At 34.9% G+C, this 14300-nt stretch overlaps 1 protein-coding gene across 1 annotated transcript; it reads left to right on the top strand.

Moving 5' to 3' along the window:
• The first annotated feature begins 3972 nt into the window (after positions 1 to 3972).
• Positions 3973 to 7339, top strand: LOC129249243 (uncharacterized). Its single transcript, XM_054888936.1, has 5 exons — positions 3973 to 4235; positions 4286 to 5185; positions 5460 to 5752; positions 5809 to 6884; positions 6952 to 7339. Exons 1-5 carry the CDS (start codon positions 4176 to 4178, stop codon positions 7080 to 7082), a joined length of 2460 nt encoding a protein of 819 aa, XP_054744911.1. The 5' UTR covers positions 3973 to 4175; the 3' UTR covers positions 7083 to 7339.
• Positions 7340 to 14300: the final 6961 nt, after the last annotated feature.

Raw genomic sequence — 14300 nt, 5'->3', positions numbered from 1 at the left:
GTTCGAGTGTAACTTTGGCAGTGTGACAAGTTTCGAAAAAAATGGCCCGATGATGCCGCCAGACCAAAAACCGCACCAAACAGTGACTCGTTGTGGATGCATTTGCTTCTCTACAGTAACGTGTGGATTTTCTGAGCCCCAAATCCGACAATTTTGCTTATTGACGTAGCCACCGATGTGAAAATCAGAAAAGAAGAAGAAGACTCACCACTTTGCAAATAGGTTTTCAATATTTCCCAATTTTCTTCAAGCGTATAGCGTCCCATTTCGTAAATGTCAAACCTTTAAGTAAATTATGAACACATTTGACATGTCATTTGTGTTACCATTCTCAAAAAATAGGTGGTTCAAAAAGCAAACGCTATATGGCCCACCCTGTATTTTCAGTCATGCACCCCAATTGCGCAAGTGTGAAATTTATAATAGTTTGACATATGTATAACTAAATTATCTACTTTTTCGATTTTAACTCCCAATCAGTAATTAAAAAGCGAGATTGTCCATAAAAATTTCTATTAGGAAAATCAGTGATTATAAAATAATCTTAGATTATAAAGATATTTTCTTCGCTACAACCCTGAGTTTTTTGTGTTATCGATAATTGTTATTACGAATCTAAGGAGAAACGTCAAAGTAAAAACTAAATAAAATGGACGACGTCAAATAAAAGAGATTTGTAGACATAATTATAATAAACTTTTTTTATATTATTAGTAATGCATTCATATTACATACTAAACGTGAGTCCATGCACGCTTTGGCCTGCTGAAGCTTATTATAAAATGAAATATCGGATTTCGCAAAGAAGACCATAATTGGGCATAAATTGAGCCATATTCTCGGTGCAACCTTGTGTAGAGAAAACGAAATGTCACTGAAACAAAAAAGGAGAACAAATTGAGAGAAAATTTTATGTTGAGCAATAAAAAAGGGATAAAAATGCGCTTTCCATGCACTAGCTTTAATAGATAATAATGTCATCTATGATAATCTGACGTTCTCTCGTTAACAGTGAACGCTCTCTGACGTTAATGTACCTTAACCATGATTCAATAATAAAAGGTTTGCTCAGTAGGCAGCTTTCTCATTCCCTCTTGACAAATCGGCTCCCTTAACAAGACACTGCGTTGCTAACTCCAGAAATTGTTAGCAAAAGTGGAAGAAAAGTAAAATTCGTAGGAAAAACATTTCGTTTTCAAAAGGGTGTATAAGCACTTGCTCCGTATGTGAATAACCAAAACGATAAGGAAAACATACTGCCATGCAGCTTAAATCAGGATATCATAAGGCATCTTTTTGGGGCAATGAACGTGAAAGATGGACGTTTTGACAATTTTTGAGTCCGATGTCTTTGAAATACAGGTTGGGAAAGTACTTACTACGTTACTTTAAAGACACATAAGTTACCAACAAAAGCTCATTTAGCAATATGTAACTAATCATAGCCTCGTGATGGTTTCTATGAGAAGTTTTTTTCAAATATACACTCGGAGGTGTGCCATTGCCTGTCGAGGTGCCTTTGCTATTACAAACAACATTTCCTATCATTTGCTGTTTCATGCCCATGGTAGTTTGTCAAGTAAAGGGTGGTTAAGTTTCAAGGGCCGGGTTTAATATTGAATAAAATAAAATTTTTTGAAGAAATTATAGTAATTTCTATTTATTACGATAATACTGGTATGGTTCAATTACGCATAGAAGAATATATCGGCCAAATAGCTGCCGCGGCCTCGGCGGCACACCTTCATCCAATGGTCCAAATTTTCGATGACGCTGAGGCATAATTGAGGTTCTAACTTATCGACGTATACTTTTTCTTTCAAATAACCCCAAAGAAAGAAATTCAACGGTGTCAAATCACATGACCTTGGCGGCCAATTGACATCGCCGCGACGTGAGATTATTCGGCCATCAAATTTTTCGCGCAAAGAGCCATTGTTTCGTTAGCTGTGTGACAAGTGGCACCGTCCTGTTGAAACCACATATCGTCCACATCCATATCTTCCAATTCGGGCCATAAAAAGTTCGTTATCATCTCACGAAAGCGAACACTATTCACAGTAACTGCCTGACCGGTCTCATTTTGGAATGACCGCCAATGATGCCGCCGGCCCATAAACCGCACCAAATAGTCACTCTTTGTAGGTGCATTGGTTTTTCAGCAATCAGTCTTGGATTATCATTCACCCAAATGCGGCAATTCTGCTTATTGACGAATCCACTGAGGTGAAAATGTGCCTCATCACTGAAGATGATTTTCTTCGATATGCAATTTGATTTGAACGCCCATTTTTATAATAAGCCTGAATAACTTGAACGCTTTGCTTGATTATTTGTCTTTCAATGGTTCAAATTGAGTTAGTCCGAGATTGAAAAATGTCACATGAAATGCAGGAAAAAACTTGACGTTTAGGTGTGGTTTACATTCAATATCGGCCCTTGAAATTTAACCACTCTTTAGTTATGAATGTAAGAATAAACGCGACTTGGGGGTCAAAACTGCGAACTTACGTGGGCATAGTATAGTAAAGCAAGGCGTGAGTATGTTCACAGCTAGTTGTTAGTCAACTAAATTTATGATGAGTTCGCTTCTCCTCTGAAAGGCTTTCATTAGGGCCATAATGCTTAGGTAATATAATAGCTTCATATTGGCAGAACTTCACAACTTCGAGATCAGTTTTCAATTTAAAAATTAATTCACAAAATATTAATCTGGGTTTAACTTAATAACATTTTTTTGACGTGATAACGTCTTATAATTCGATTTATATTAACAGGCTGCACGCACGAAAAAAATGTGTCATTACCTTGCTCATTAGTGTTACCTTGCTCATTGCCGTTACCTTGCTCATTGCCGTTACCTTGAATGAACTGCAAGCGAAAGCGCGGAACGAACAAAGCAAACGAACGGCAACGTTCGACATCTTGCTCTCTCCTACTTAAGTGATCGTATATATGTATGTATATGCGCATATGTACATAAATAAATTCACGTATTTGTATTTGCATATGCCTTCTTATTGATTATTAGTAATTTGATTTACTTGAAGAATTTAAAATAAAACCAAGTTTGTTAATAATACCTGTTGTTTTAATGTTATTATTATTTTTTGACGTGATAACGTCTTATAATTCTATGTAGCTGTCTGCACGCACCAAAAAATGCGTCGTTACCTTGCTTGAACAGCATGTTATGTTATGTTATGTTATGATATGTTATGTTATGTTATGTTATGTTATGTTATGTTATGTTATGTTATGTTATGTTATGTTATGTTATGTTATGTTATGTTATGTTATGTTATGTTATGTTATGTTATGTTATGTTATGTTATGTTATGTTATGTTATGTTATGTTATGTTACAATATGTTATGTTATGTTATGTTATGTTATGTTACAATATGTTATGTTATGTTATGTTATGTTATGTTATGTTATGTTATGTTATGTTATGTTATGTTATGTTATGTTATGTTATGTTAAAGTATATTATGCTATGTTAATGTTACCTCATTCTCTATATCCATACAAAATATAAATCAAACAAATAAAATTAAAATTTTCTTTTGAAAAATGCAACCATTCAATCAGTATTTTCTTATGACGTTATCACGTTAAACTATGGTCAGTAAACCGACTTTACAGACAACCTCTTTTTTTTTAATATCATTCTTGGCAATTTCTGTTTGTACCATTTATAATTTAAGTAAAAAGAAAACATTTTTTGCTACCATTTTTACCAAAAAGATATTTAATTTTTCCACTTTCTTCGCCCTTCTTAAATGCGACCTTTTCTAAGGGAGTGTCAAAATTCTAATGTCACAAGTGAGCAAACCTTTAAGAATTGAATCATGTACCTTAACCTTAACGTTCTCTGCTGTTTGGCTTCGCCGGCACGAATTGTCAAACGTATTTTGACATTTTGTTTTTCGCCTCACATTCGCATTTAAATGTCAATCGGCTGTTTATACATTTCTTCACTCGAGCGGCTTACAAAATATTTTAAAAAGTTTATTTTATTCCATTTGTTGTGGAAAAGTGGTTAAGATATTTCCAACGCTTTTGCAAAATCAAGCGAAAACTTATTTATACCTTTCAATGCAAGCAACGTGACAGCGTGACAGAGCGAGGAGGGCATCCAAACAGCGGGAAGAAGAAGACAGCGGTACGCTAATGGATCAGCCGCCGCTACAGCAGGCGCTAGCCCGCAAAGAACCCGAATTCATTGACCATGTAAGTTGTGCGCCACACAGTTTTGCTCCTGTTAACCGGAGATTCTATAGGATCTTCCTTTGCAGTCGCTACTCACACCCACCTACATACGTGATTCCAACAACTTCATAATCGATTTTATAGAATCCACGCCATTGGTATTTCCCAATAAAACCATTGTGCATGTGTCCGGCAACAATGGGAGCACACACACGACTGCAGCAACAAACGTAACCAGCGCAGCCGGCGATGATACAGTTTCAATCGCACCCGATTTGCATTTTCCCAGCTCTATTTTCCACTACCGCCCCACGCAAAGTGATGTAGCAGCCGGTAATGTCGCGAGTGTGGCGGAAGCGGCATTGAATGCATTGAATACATCAGCGCAACCAACAGCGCCGCTTCCTTTAGTAATCGGTGGCAGTGCGAACAACTCTGGTAACAATGCCGCTACATTCCATGGCAAACACACGGAATATATAGGATTGAATAGTGACTTTCTCGCCGGTAGTGTGGGCAAAAGCTATTGCAATGACAATCAGGTGGTGCATGAGGCTGGTGAGGATGCCGCCGTGCAAGAGTTCCTTCTAACCGATGCCAATGTGAGTTTGGATGATGCCGCAGATCTGATGAATGCCAGTGCCGATGTTTTGTCTGCACAGCATGTGTCCATCGCACGTAAAGTTCTGCCACACAAGAAACGTATTTCTCGCAAGTTACGCGTATCGCAAAGCGGTGCGGACAATGTTTTGCCCAAACCACTAGGTGGTTTGCACAAAGTGCGGGAGAAGTGGCTGAAAGTGCCAATTTATAGTTGTGAGATTTGTGGCAATACATCGGACTCGCAATTGCAGTTTTTTGCCCATCTGAAGCAGCACTATGAACCCACTACGCCGGATACGATATTGGCGGCGATGAAGACATCTCTGGAAGATTTGGAGCCGCAAAAAATGTGCGCAGTGGATAAAAAAGTGAGTGCAGTTAGATAAGAAAGGAAATAATTCTATTGATGTGCAGTAGTGCAATGTGTGAAATGCTTATGAAATTTGAGCATGCGCCTAAAAGTATGCTACAAGAAAGCAATCCAATTACATGGGCAGAATTTGATGGCGTACATTTTACCATTTGCAGCTACTATAGTTGTTATTTCGTGACAGTAATTCTTTCCATTCCACCACTGCACTGGTTAAATTGTCTACCTTGATTGCTTACTCCCAAATGTACTTTTATTTTTAAATACCATAGTCTCCCAATGATAACGTGGACCAAGTCTTCAATGACGTGCATTTGAACTTCCCCGATTTTTCGGGCGTTGACGAAACACCCATTCGTCATGTTATGGATTCAGGTGATGAGGGAAATGAAATAAGTTACGTGGCTCGAACATCATCCCCAACGTTGAAGCGCACCGTCGAAGTGGAGTTTAGCGACAGTGAGGATATGCTAGAAGGCATACGCAATGTTGTGGATAAGGTGTCAATTGAAGACACTTGCGACGCGCTTGATTTGATGAACTCCAATGGCATGCGCGCTTCATGGCAAGTTCATTAGCAGCTATCAGAATCTAATAATTCTCAAATTGCTTCGCTTACAGGTTCAGCAACGACAACTTTAGTGGCATCACTTTCAAGAATAAACCATTCAACGACGTTTCCTTTACTGAACCGCTTCCTCCCATGCCTATGATGGCTAGCAATTCCTTGACAACAGGTACACCGCCAAAAGAACCAACGCCGCTGCCACCTGCTGCGAAATTACTCTCCTACCAAAAGTCAGATCGTAGAAGAAAAAAAATCGTTTTAGCGTTACCACCAGACGACGTTGGCGGTGGTGTCAACGTTGTCGATGAAGCGGAAACAGATCGTGGCACATTCTACAATGGCCCGTTATCCCTCATACGCTTACCCTGCGTCGATACCGACGATCGACAACTGCAATGCCAGTCGCCTCAACAATCAACAACACCAACCGATTTACTCCAGCCTTTACGGGTGTCAGAATTTGAATTACCCGAACCACAGGCAACACAGGCGATACCCGACGAGAATGCGCATTTAGCGGCTGTTGGGCTAGCACAAGTGAAAGGTGAAGCCGGTGTAGACGATAGTCTGGTGGTGGTGGAAGAGGAATTTTGCAAAGAAGAACCACAGACGTATGACTTTGAAGACAATGATGAATGCCTTGACGAGGGCGACCAGGGAATTGAATCGTACGCGCCCAGTCCTCTAAACGACGATCTCGAAACCAACTACAAAAAACTCGTTTGCACAAAGTGTGGACGCAATTTCAATTCGACCAATGCGCTGAAATATCACGCGCGCACACACACTGGCTTACGTCCGCATAAGTGTGATGTGTGTGGCAAATCGTTCCTGGCTTTAAATGCGCTCAAAGCGCACACGCGTGTACACACCGGCGATAAGCCATTCAAATGTGAGGTTTGCCAACGTAACTTCGGGCAATGGGGTGACCTGCAGTACCATTTCATATCGAAGCACACGAAGGACAAGAATCATCAGTGCGAGTTCTGTGGCAAGGCGTTTTCGCGCAGATACTCATTGGTGCTGCATCGGCGCATACACACTTGCGAACGCAATTTCAAGTGCGAATATTGCCAAAAAACATTTCGTGCGAGCGCTTATCTGCAGAATCATCGGAAAATCCACACTGGTAAACTATTTTAAATAAAATTTTATTTTTCATTATTGAACTCTTCCTTCCCTCTCTCGTCCTTTAGGTGAAAAGCCACACGAGTGCGCAGTTTGTGCGAAAAGATTTCGCATGCACGGTGACCTGCGCCGCCACGAACGTATTCATCAGCGGCCGCGCGCTAAAAAGTCAACCAAACGCGCTGTCAGCGCAAAATAGTTATGTAGATCAATCGACTGAAGCCAAATGTAGCAAAGTGACAATTGGCAAGAAAAATAGTTATGTATGTAGATAAGTTCATTTGTAGTTTTAGGCCTAAGCAAAGTAGGATACAATTCAAAGCGTCCATCAACGTGGCAAGTCTACATTCAACAATAAGCTGTATGTATGTAAGCTGTTTGTTTTATAGAATTAGCTTTCCACGACTTGTATGCAGGTACACTGGTGCTCACATAATTAAGTCACTTTATCGTTTTACAATATTCGCTTTATTTTTCATGTAACATTTTTTTGGTTAGTTTTTTTTATGAAAAAAAAAAAAATAAATCATTGTATAACAAAAACTTTACAAAAATAAACTTTGTGCCAAATTCCTAAAAATTTGATATATGTGAAAATCGAAATGTGCTTATATGGCACAAAACTCTCGATATCGTTGCAAAAAAAATTGTCAAAAATCAACGCGATTTTTCACCGACTTCAAACTTTAACTTTACTATCCTACATTTAAAAGGGGCATACACAGAAGTTTTCCAAAAATTCTGGAAATTTTCTGTGACTCTCCAAAAATTCTGCTTAAAAAAGTTGGAAATTTTGATGATAATTTTTTTTAATGCAAATTTTGTAATGACTTCAAACTTCCATTTTATTATCCCCAATTTAAATTGCCTTCAAATCTGCATACCTGGAAAATTCTGATTAAAAAAGTTGGAAATTTCGGTGATCATTTTTTTTAATGATATTTTTTTGTTTTATGATCATTTGTAATGACTTCAAACTTTCATTTCATTATTCTAAATTTAAATTGGCTAAAAATCTGCATATCCGAACGTTTTCCAAAACATAATAAAATTTTGTGTAAAAAATTGGAAATTTTAATAATTTTTTGAATATTTTTTTTTTTAATAATTTATTTTTAATATATTTTTTTTAATGTTTTGTTTTTAATATTTTTTTTTTAAATATTTTTGTTAATGTTTTTTAATATATATTTTTTTTTATATTTCAATTTATATATTTTTTTAATAATTTTTTTTTATGATTTTTTTAATGACTTCCAACTTTCATTTTATTATCCCCAATTTAAATTGCCTTCAAATCTGCATACCTGGAAGTTTCTGGAAAATTCTGATTAAAAAAATTGGAAATTTCGATGATCATTTTTTTTTAATGATATTTTTTTTGTTTTATGATCATTTTTAATGACTTCAAACTTTCATTTCATTATTCTAAATTTAAATTGGCTTCAAATCTGCATAAAATGTTGTTAAAAAATTGAAAATTTTAATAATTTTTTGAATAATTTTTTTTAATAATTTTTTTTTAAATATTTTTGTTAATGTTTTTTTTAATATATTTTTTTTATATTTTGTTTCAATTTATATATTTTTTTATAATTTTTTTTTTTAATGACTTCCAACTTACATTTTATTACCCTTAATTTAAATTGGCTTTAAATCTCGGGTATGCAGACATTTTCTAAAACTCTTGACTAAAAAATTGGAAGTTTTAATAATTTTTTTATAATATTCTTTTAATGAAAGTTTGTAATTTTACTATCCCCCATTTTAATTGGCTTCAAATCTGCATACCTGGAAGTTTTCTAAAAACTCTGATGAAATTTTGGTGATAATTTTTTTTACTTAAATTTTTTTAATTCCTTTAACGGCTTCAAACTTTCACCTTATTATTCTAAATTTAAATTGGCCTTAAAATTGCATACCCGAAAGTTTTCTAAAAAAAATTTTATTAAAAAAGTTGAACATTTTAATAATTTGTTTCCTTCATAATTTTTAATGACATCCAACTTTCATTTTATTAATCTTAATTTAAATTGGCTTTCAATCTGCATATCCGAAAGTTTTCTAAAAATTCTGATTAAAAAAATGAAAATTTGAATAATTTTTTTTTGTATGATAATTTTTTTTAATTCAAACTTTCAGTTTATTTTTCTAAATTTAAATTGACTTCAAATTTAATTTTTGAATGAGTTCAAACTTTCAATTTAGTATCCTAAACATAAATTGGCTTCAAATCTGCATACCCGGAAATTTTTTAAAAATTTTGATCATAAAAGTTGGAAATATTTTTTTTTAATTATAATTTTTTATTTACTTCAAAATTTATTTCATTATCCTAAATTTAAATTGACTTTAAATTTGCATATCCGAAAGTTTTCTAAAAATTCTGATTAAAAAAGTGTGGAATTTTGATGATCATTTTTTAGTGATAATTTTTTTAATACAATTTTTTTAATCATAATTTTTTAATTACTTCAAACTTTCATTATATTCTCCTTAATTTAAATTGACTTTAAATCTGCATATTCGAAAGTTTTCTAAAAAAATTTTATTAAAAGAGTTGAAAATTTTAATAATTTTTTTAAATATTTTTTTTATATATTTTTTTTATATATTTTTTTATATATTTTTTTTATAATTTTTTTACTGACTTTCAACTTTCATTTTATTATCTTTCATTTAAATTGGCTTTAAATCTGTAAAACCGAAATTCTAATTAAAACGTAGGAAATTTTAATAATTTTTTTTTTTATATAATTTTTTTATTACTTCAAACTTTATTATTCCAAATTTAAATTGGCTTTAAATCTGCAAAACCGAAAGTTTTCTAAAAATTCTAATTAAAAAAATTAAAAATGTTTATAACTTGTAAACTTTTTTTTTATATTTTTTGTATATTTTTTATGATAATTTTTTAATGATTTCAAACTTTCATTTTATTATCCTAAATTGAAATTGGCGTTAAAACGAAAAAAAAAATGTAAAGTTTAATGGCTATTATTGTAGTGATTCTTTGTTTTTTTTAATAATAATTTTTGGACGAATTTAAACTTTCATTTTATTATTCTAAATTTAAATTGACTTTAATTTTGTATACCCGAAAATTTTCTAAAAATTCTGATTAAAAAAGGTGGGCATTTTGATCCTCAATTTTTTAAGGATAATTTTTTAAAAATTTCATTTCATTATCCTAAATTTAAATTGGCTTTAAACCTCTTTAAAGTTCTCTAAAAAAATAAATTAAAAAAGTCAGAAATTTTAATCATAATTTTTTTTTTGTTAAATTTTTAAGTTTGTTAAATTTTTATGAATTTTACGCAAAGTTTTGAGCTTTGATATGATTTTAATGAAACGTTTGTTTTCTTATGCAATGATATTTATAATTTTAAATATAGTTTAACAAAAAAAAATTTGTCATGAAAAATATTGCGAATGTAGTAAAAAGATGAAATGACCCAATTATGTGAGCACTAGTGTACATATCAGTGTGTACATATATTAGTTGACGTAGCCGATTGCTTGTTTGAACTGGCGCAACGTAACGTAAATGTACAAAAAAACCACAGTAATTTCTTACACCAACAGACATGTAAATATACCCACAGCTGTTGCTACTCGTAGACGCAACAGTAAATAAATTTGTATATTTGCAGAGGCAGCCTTTTAGTTTGTATTTGCAAGTGAAAAATACATTAAAATTTTGTACATAAGAATGCCGAATACAAGCGAAAACTCTCTAGAATTATTAAAAGAAGAACTGAATGAAGTGAGGGCAAAACTCGGGTGCCGCTCACAATCACTGTAATTAATTGAATATGGATTTATTAAATTAGTTTTTATTTAATTTACTTAAAAAAAAAAAGTTGCAAGTACGCTGGACAGAAATATTTAAATAAATATTTTTTTGTATTAACTGAATAAGAAGTACGCGAATAAAAACCAATTCCACCTCAGCTCCAGCCTGACTAAGTGCCGATTTACACACAGCGACATCTGGAAGGGAGACACTGGAAATCCTCTTTTGATATTTCAGCCGCTGTCATACGCGTAAAATTGTTTTGGGCAAAATTCGTTGCTTTTGATGTTTACCTCTTTAGCATCTGCTGGTTCGGATATATTCTACAATCCGCGAACATGTAAAGCGGAGAACGTTCGAGAAATAATTCGCAAAAATCCCCTTAGAAAGCAGAAAATTATGTCCAGGGAAATGAATGTAGCGACCAGCTCCATGTCAAGACTAATCAGAGATGATTTCCACATTAAAGCCTTCCGTCGCTCAACTGGTCATCTTTTCGCAACGCGCTTGAAGAAATTTCGACTCGACAGATACAAGCAGCTTCTTCGGTGGCACGCGGTCCACGGCCAAGAAAATATTCTTTTCACTGATAAGAAAATTTTCACTGTTGAAGACGTTTTTAATAAGCAAAACGACAAAATCTCTGCTAAAACGTCTAAAGACGCAAAAAATATTGTTCCAAGGGTTCAGCGTCGCCACCATCCAGCCTCCTCCGTAATGGTTTGGTGGGAGTGTTTTGTAAATGCGTTACATCTCTTCATTTCTACGCACAAGAGGTTAAGATCGCGACATAAGTGTACCAGGAGGATGTCTTAGAAGACGTGGTGAAGCAGTTCTCTCTTCAACAGAGAGCGTTAGATCTTCCAGCGAAATTCCGCTCCAGCCCTTAAGGCAAAAACCACCCAGCAGTGGCTAAAAAACGATATTCCTGAATTCATATTCTGCGGTTTTTGGTCATCTGGAAGTCCAGATTTGAATCCATTGGACTACAGTTTTTGGTCAGGATTGGAGAACTTGGCCTGTCGAAGATCTCGGAGAAACTTGGAGGGTCTCAAACAATCTTTGGTTCGAGCAGCGACGTGCTGCAATAGCTGAATGGCCTAATCATTAAAAAAGTATTATAATTTCATATCTATAACGGACCGAACTGGTAACAGAACTTCTGGCAGGACTAAGTATATATAAATTTTTTACTCGAATAAAAAAAAAAATAATTAAAAATACTTCATGCATAAAAACTTAACTTAAAATTATCTTGAGTATCTAGAAATGCGGCCGCCGTAGCCGAATGGGTTGGTGCGTGACTACAATTCGGAATTCACAGAGAGAACGTCGGTTCGAATCTCGGTGAAACACCAAAATTAAGGAAGAGACTTCTAAAAGCGGTCGCCCCTCGGCAGGCAATGGCAAAGCTCCGAGTGTACTTCTGCCATGAAAAAGCTCCTCGTAAAAATATCTGCCGCTCAGAGTCGACTTGAAACTGCAGGTCCCTCCATTTGTGGAACAACATCAAGACGCACACCACAAATAGGAGGAGGAGCTCGGCCAAACACCCAAAAAGGGTGTACGCGCCAATTATATATATATATATATATATATATATATGTATATATCTAGAAATGGAAAGAAACTTTAGAATTCAACATGAACATGTCCCATAAGTTTTTTAAATCATGCCTACTTTACTAGCAAAAGTCAGCCTGTATATTCTAAGCAGCGTTCTGACGTTTGTTATCGTTGATTTCTTCTCTTCGATTGGAAACCAACACAGAACTCGGCCTTTTTTCACAAAAAAAGAAGAAAACGAATGAAGGAACTGTCAAAAATTGAAAATACGAATAAGAGCACAAAGCGTGTCGCCAGTACAGGAGACAAAATCACTTCTATCTTCCGCGTCCGTCCTTCTCCCGCGTACAAAATGTTTCCCTGTGTAAATCGGGACTACATCCAATTATTAATATAAAAACAAACAAAAAAGTGTGCCTATTCAAATGAGGGTGAAAAGAATTGAGAAGGTGTGGCCAATGACAAACCGTTATCCGGCTCTCAGCACATTTGGCAGAACCAGCTGATAGGCTGACGTAACTGGGGTTATGAAATGGTTTGTTTACGAAAGAACTAAGATTGTGTTAGTGACCGTTCTCCGTCGCCAAATCAGTCGTGAATTGGCGGAAAAAAATTAACTGCGATCATAAAACGATTCTCAATCACCTTCATTCAATGGGATTTACCAAAAAATTTAGAGCCTGGGCTCCTCTCGATGGAAAAAAATAAAGAAATTCGTCTTCAAATTGCTTCTCAGCAATTCGCCCGCCATCGAGCAACACGCGGTCATAAACAGCGCTTTTTGTACCGGATCATTACGGGAGTTGAGAAATGGTACCTATACACCAATATGAAAGCAAAGAAAGAAGAGGGCTCCAGGAGAGATACCAAAGCCGAGAGTCAAGCCGGATCTTCTTCCAAATAAGGTCAGGATATGTGTTTCGGGGGACTGGCAGGGCATAGTGCACTGCCAAATGCTCGAAATGAATGTCACGGTCAACAAGGAGCTCTACATTGCTCAGCTACACTGCGTTAATAAAGCTATTCGAATGAAAAGACCGTCGTCCAGGTCATGGTCAAGCCATAGTCCTTCACGACAACGCCAAGCCTAAATGTTGTACAAGTCGTCAAAGCCGCACTCAAACAGCTCGAATGGGAGGTCCTTCGGCATCTGCCGTACTTTGCGGACATTGCACCGCCCGATTACCATTTTTTCCTTCGATAACAAAGAGATCCTTAAGGGATTATATACGGTTTGAATTTTCATCCATTTTTTTTTTCTCAATATACAGAAAATTTAATATCGTTCCGGTGAATATTTTCTAAGTTACACGCAAATTTGAGAAGGCGTTTCAGAGTGCTTGAAAGTGATTTTCAAACTTTTTCTCAAAATCTTTCAAAGTCGGTGACTAAAATTACTCGAAAACTCGATTAGTCTCAAATTTTAACACGAGCTTTTTAAATATATTTTTTAGTAATTAATTGAAGATTTTTTCTCACCGATAAATATTTTATTTTTTTTATAAACAATTTAAGGCCGAAATTTTTGTCAAAAATCAATTTTTTTTATAGAAACCGCCATTTTGTCGTAGCCGAAATCAAAAATTAATTTTTTTTAGAAACCGCCATTTTGTCAAAAAAATTTACTTATCTTATTCCTTCGATTAATTACTAGATTTAACATTACTTTAACGAAATCTATTTTGGTTTTTCAGAGGATCCAGTTCAGAGATGTAGTAGTCACCGCAAAACGTCTGTTTTGAGAGGAACTCCCGGAGATCAGCTGTAGCTCTTTCCAAACAAATATTTTTACTAATACTAAGTATTCAAATACAGTTAAAAGATAAAATAATATGTGTAAAAATTTTTAGATCAATAAATTTAAAAGTTTTCTCAGAAAAAATGCTGAAAAATTCGCTTTTTTCTGCCTTTTAACTGTATATGACCCCTTAAAAACTGGCTTAACAACATCTCTGACCCCAGACCAGGCGATTTTTGGCGGAACAGCATCAACGAATTGGTCCCGAGGTGGGAAGAGGTTGTAAACAGCAACGGCGAATATATAACTGATTAACT

This window comes from Anastrepha obliqua, chromosome 5 (assembly GCF_027943255.1).
Source record: "Anastrepha obliqua isolate idAnaObli1 chromosome 5, idAnaObli1_1.0, whole genome shotgun sequence".
NCBI classification, from domain to species: Eukaryota; Metazoa; Arthropoda; class Insecta; order Diptera; family Tephritidae; genus Anastrepha; species Anastrepha obliqua.
This window is presented reverse-complemented; position numbering and strand designations above follow the sequence as displayed.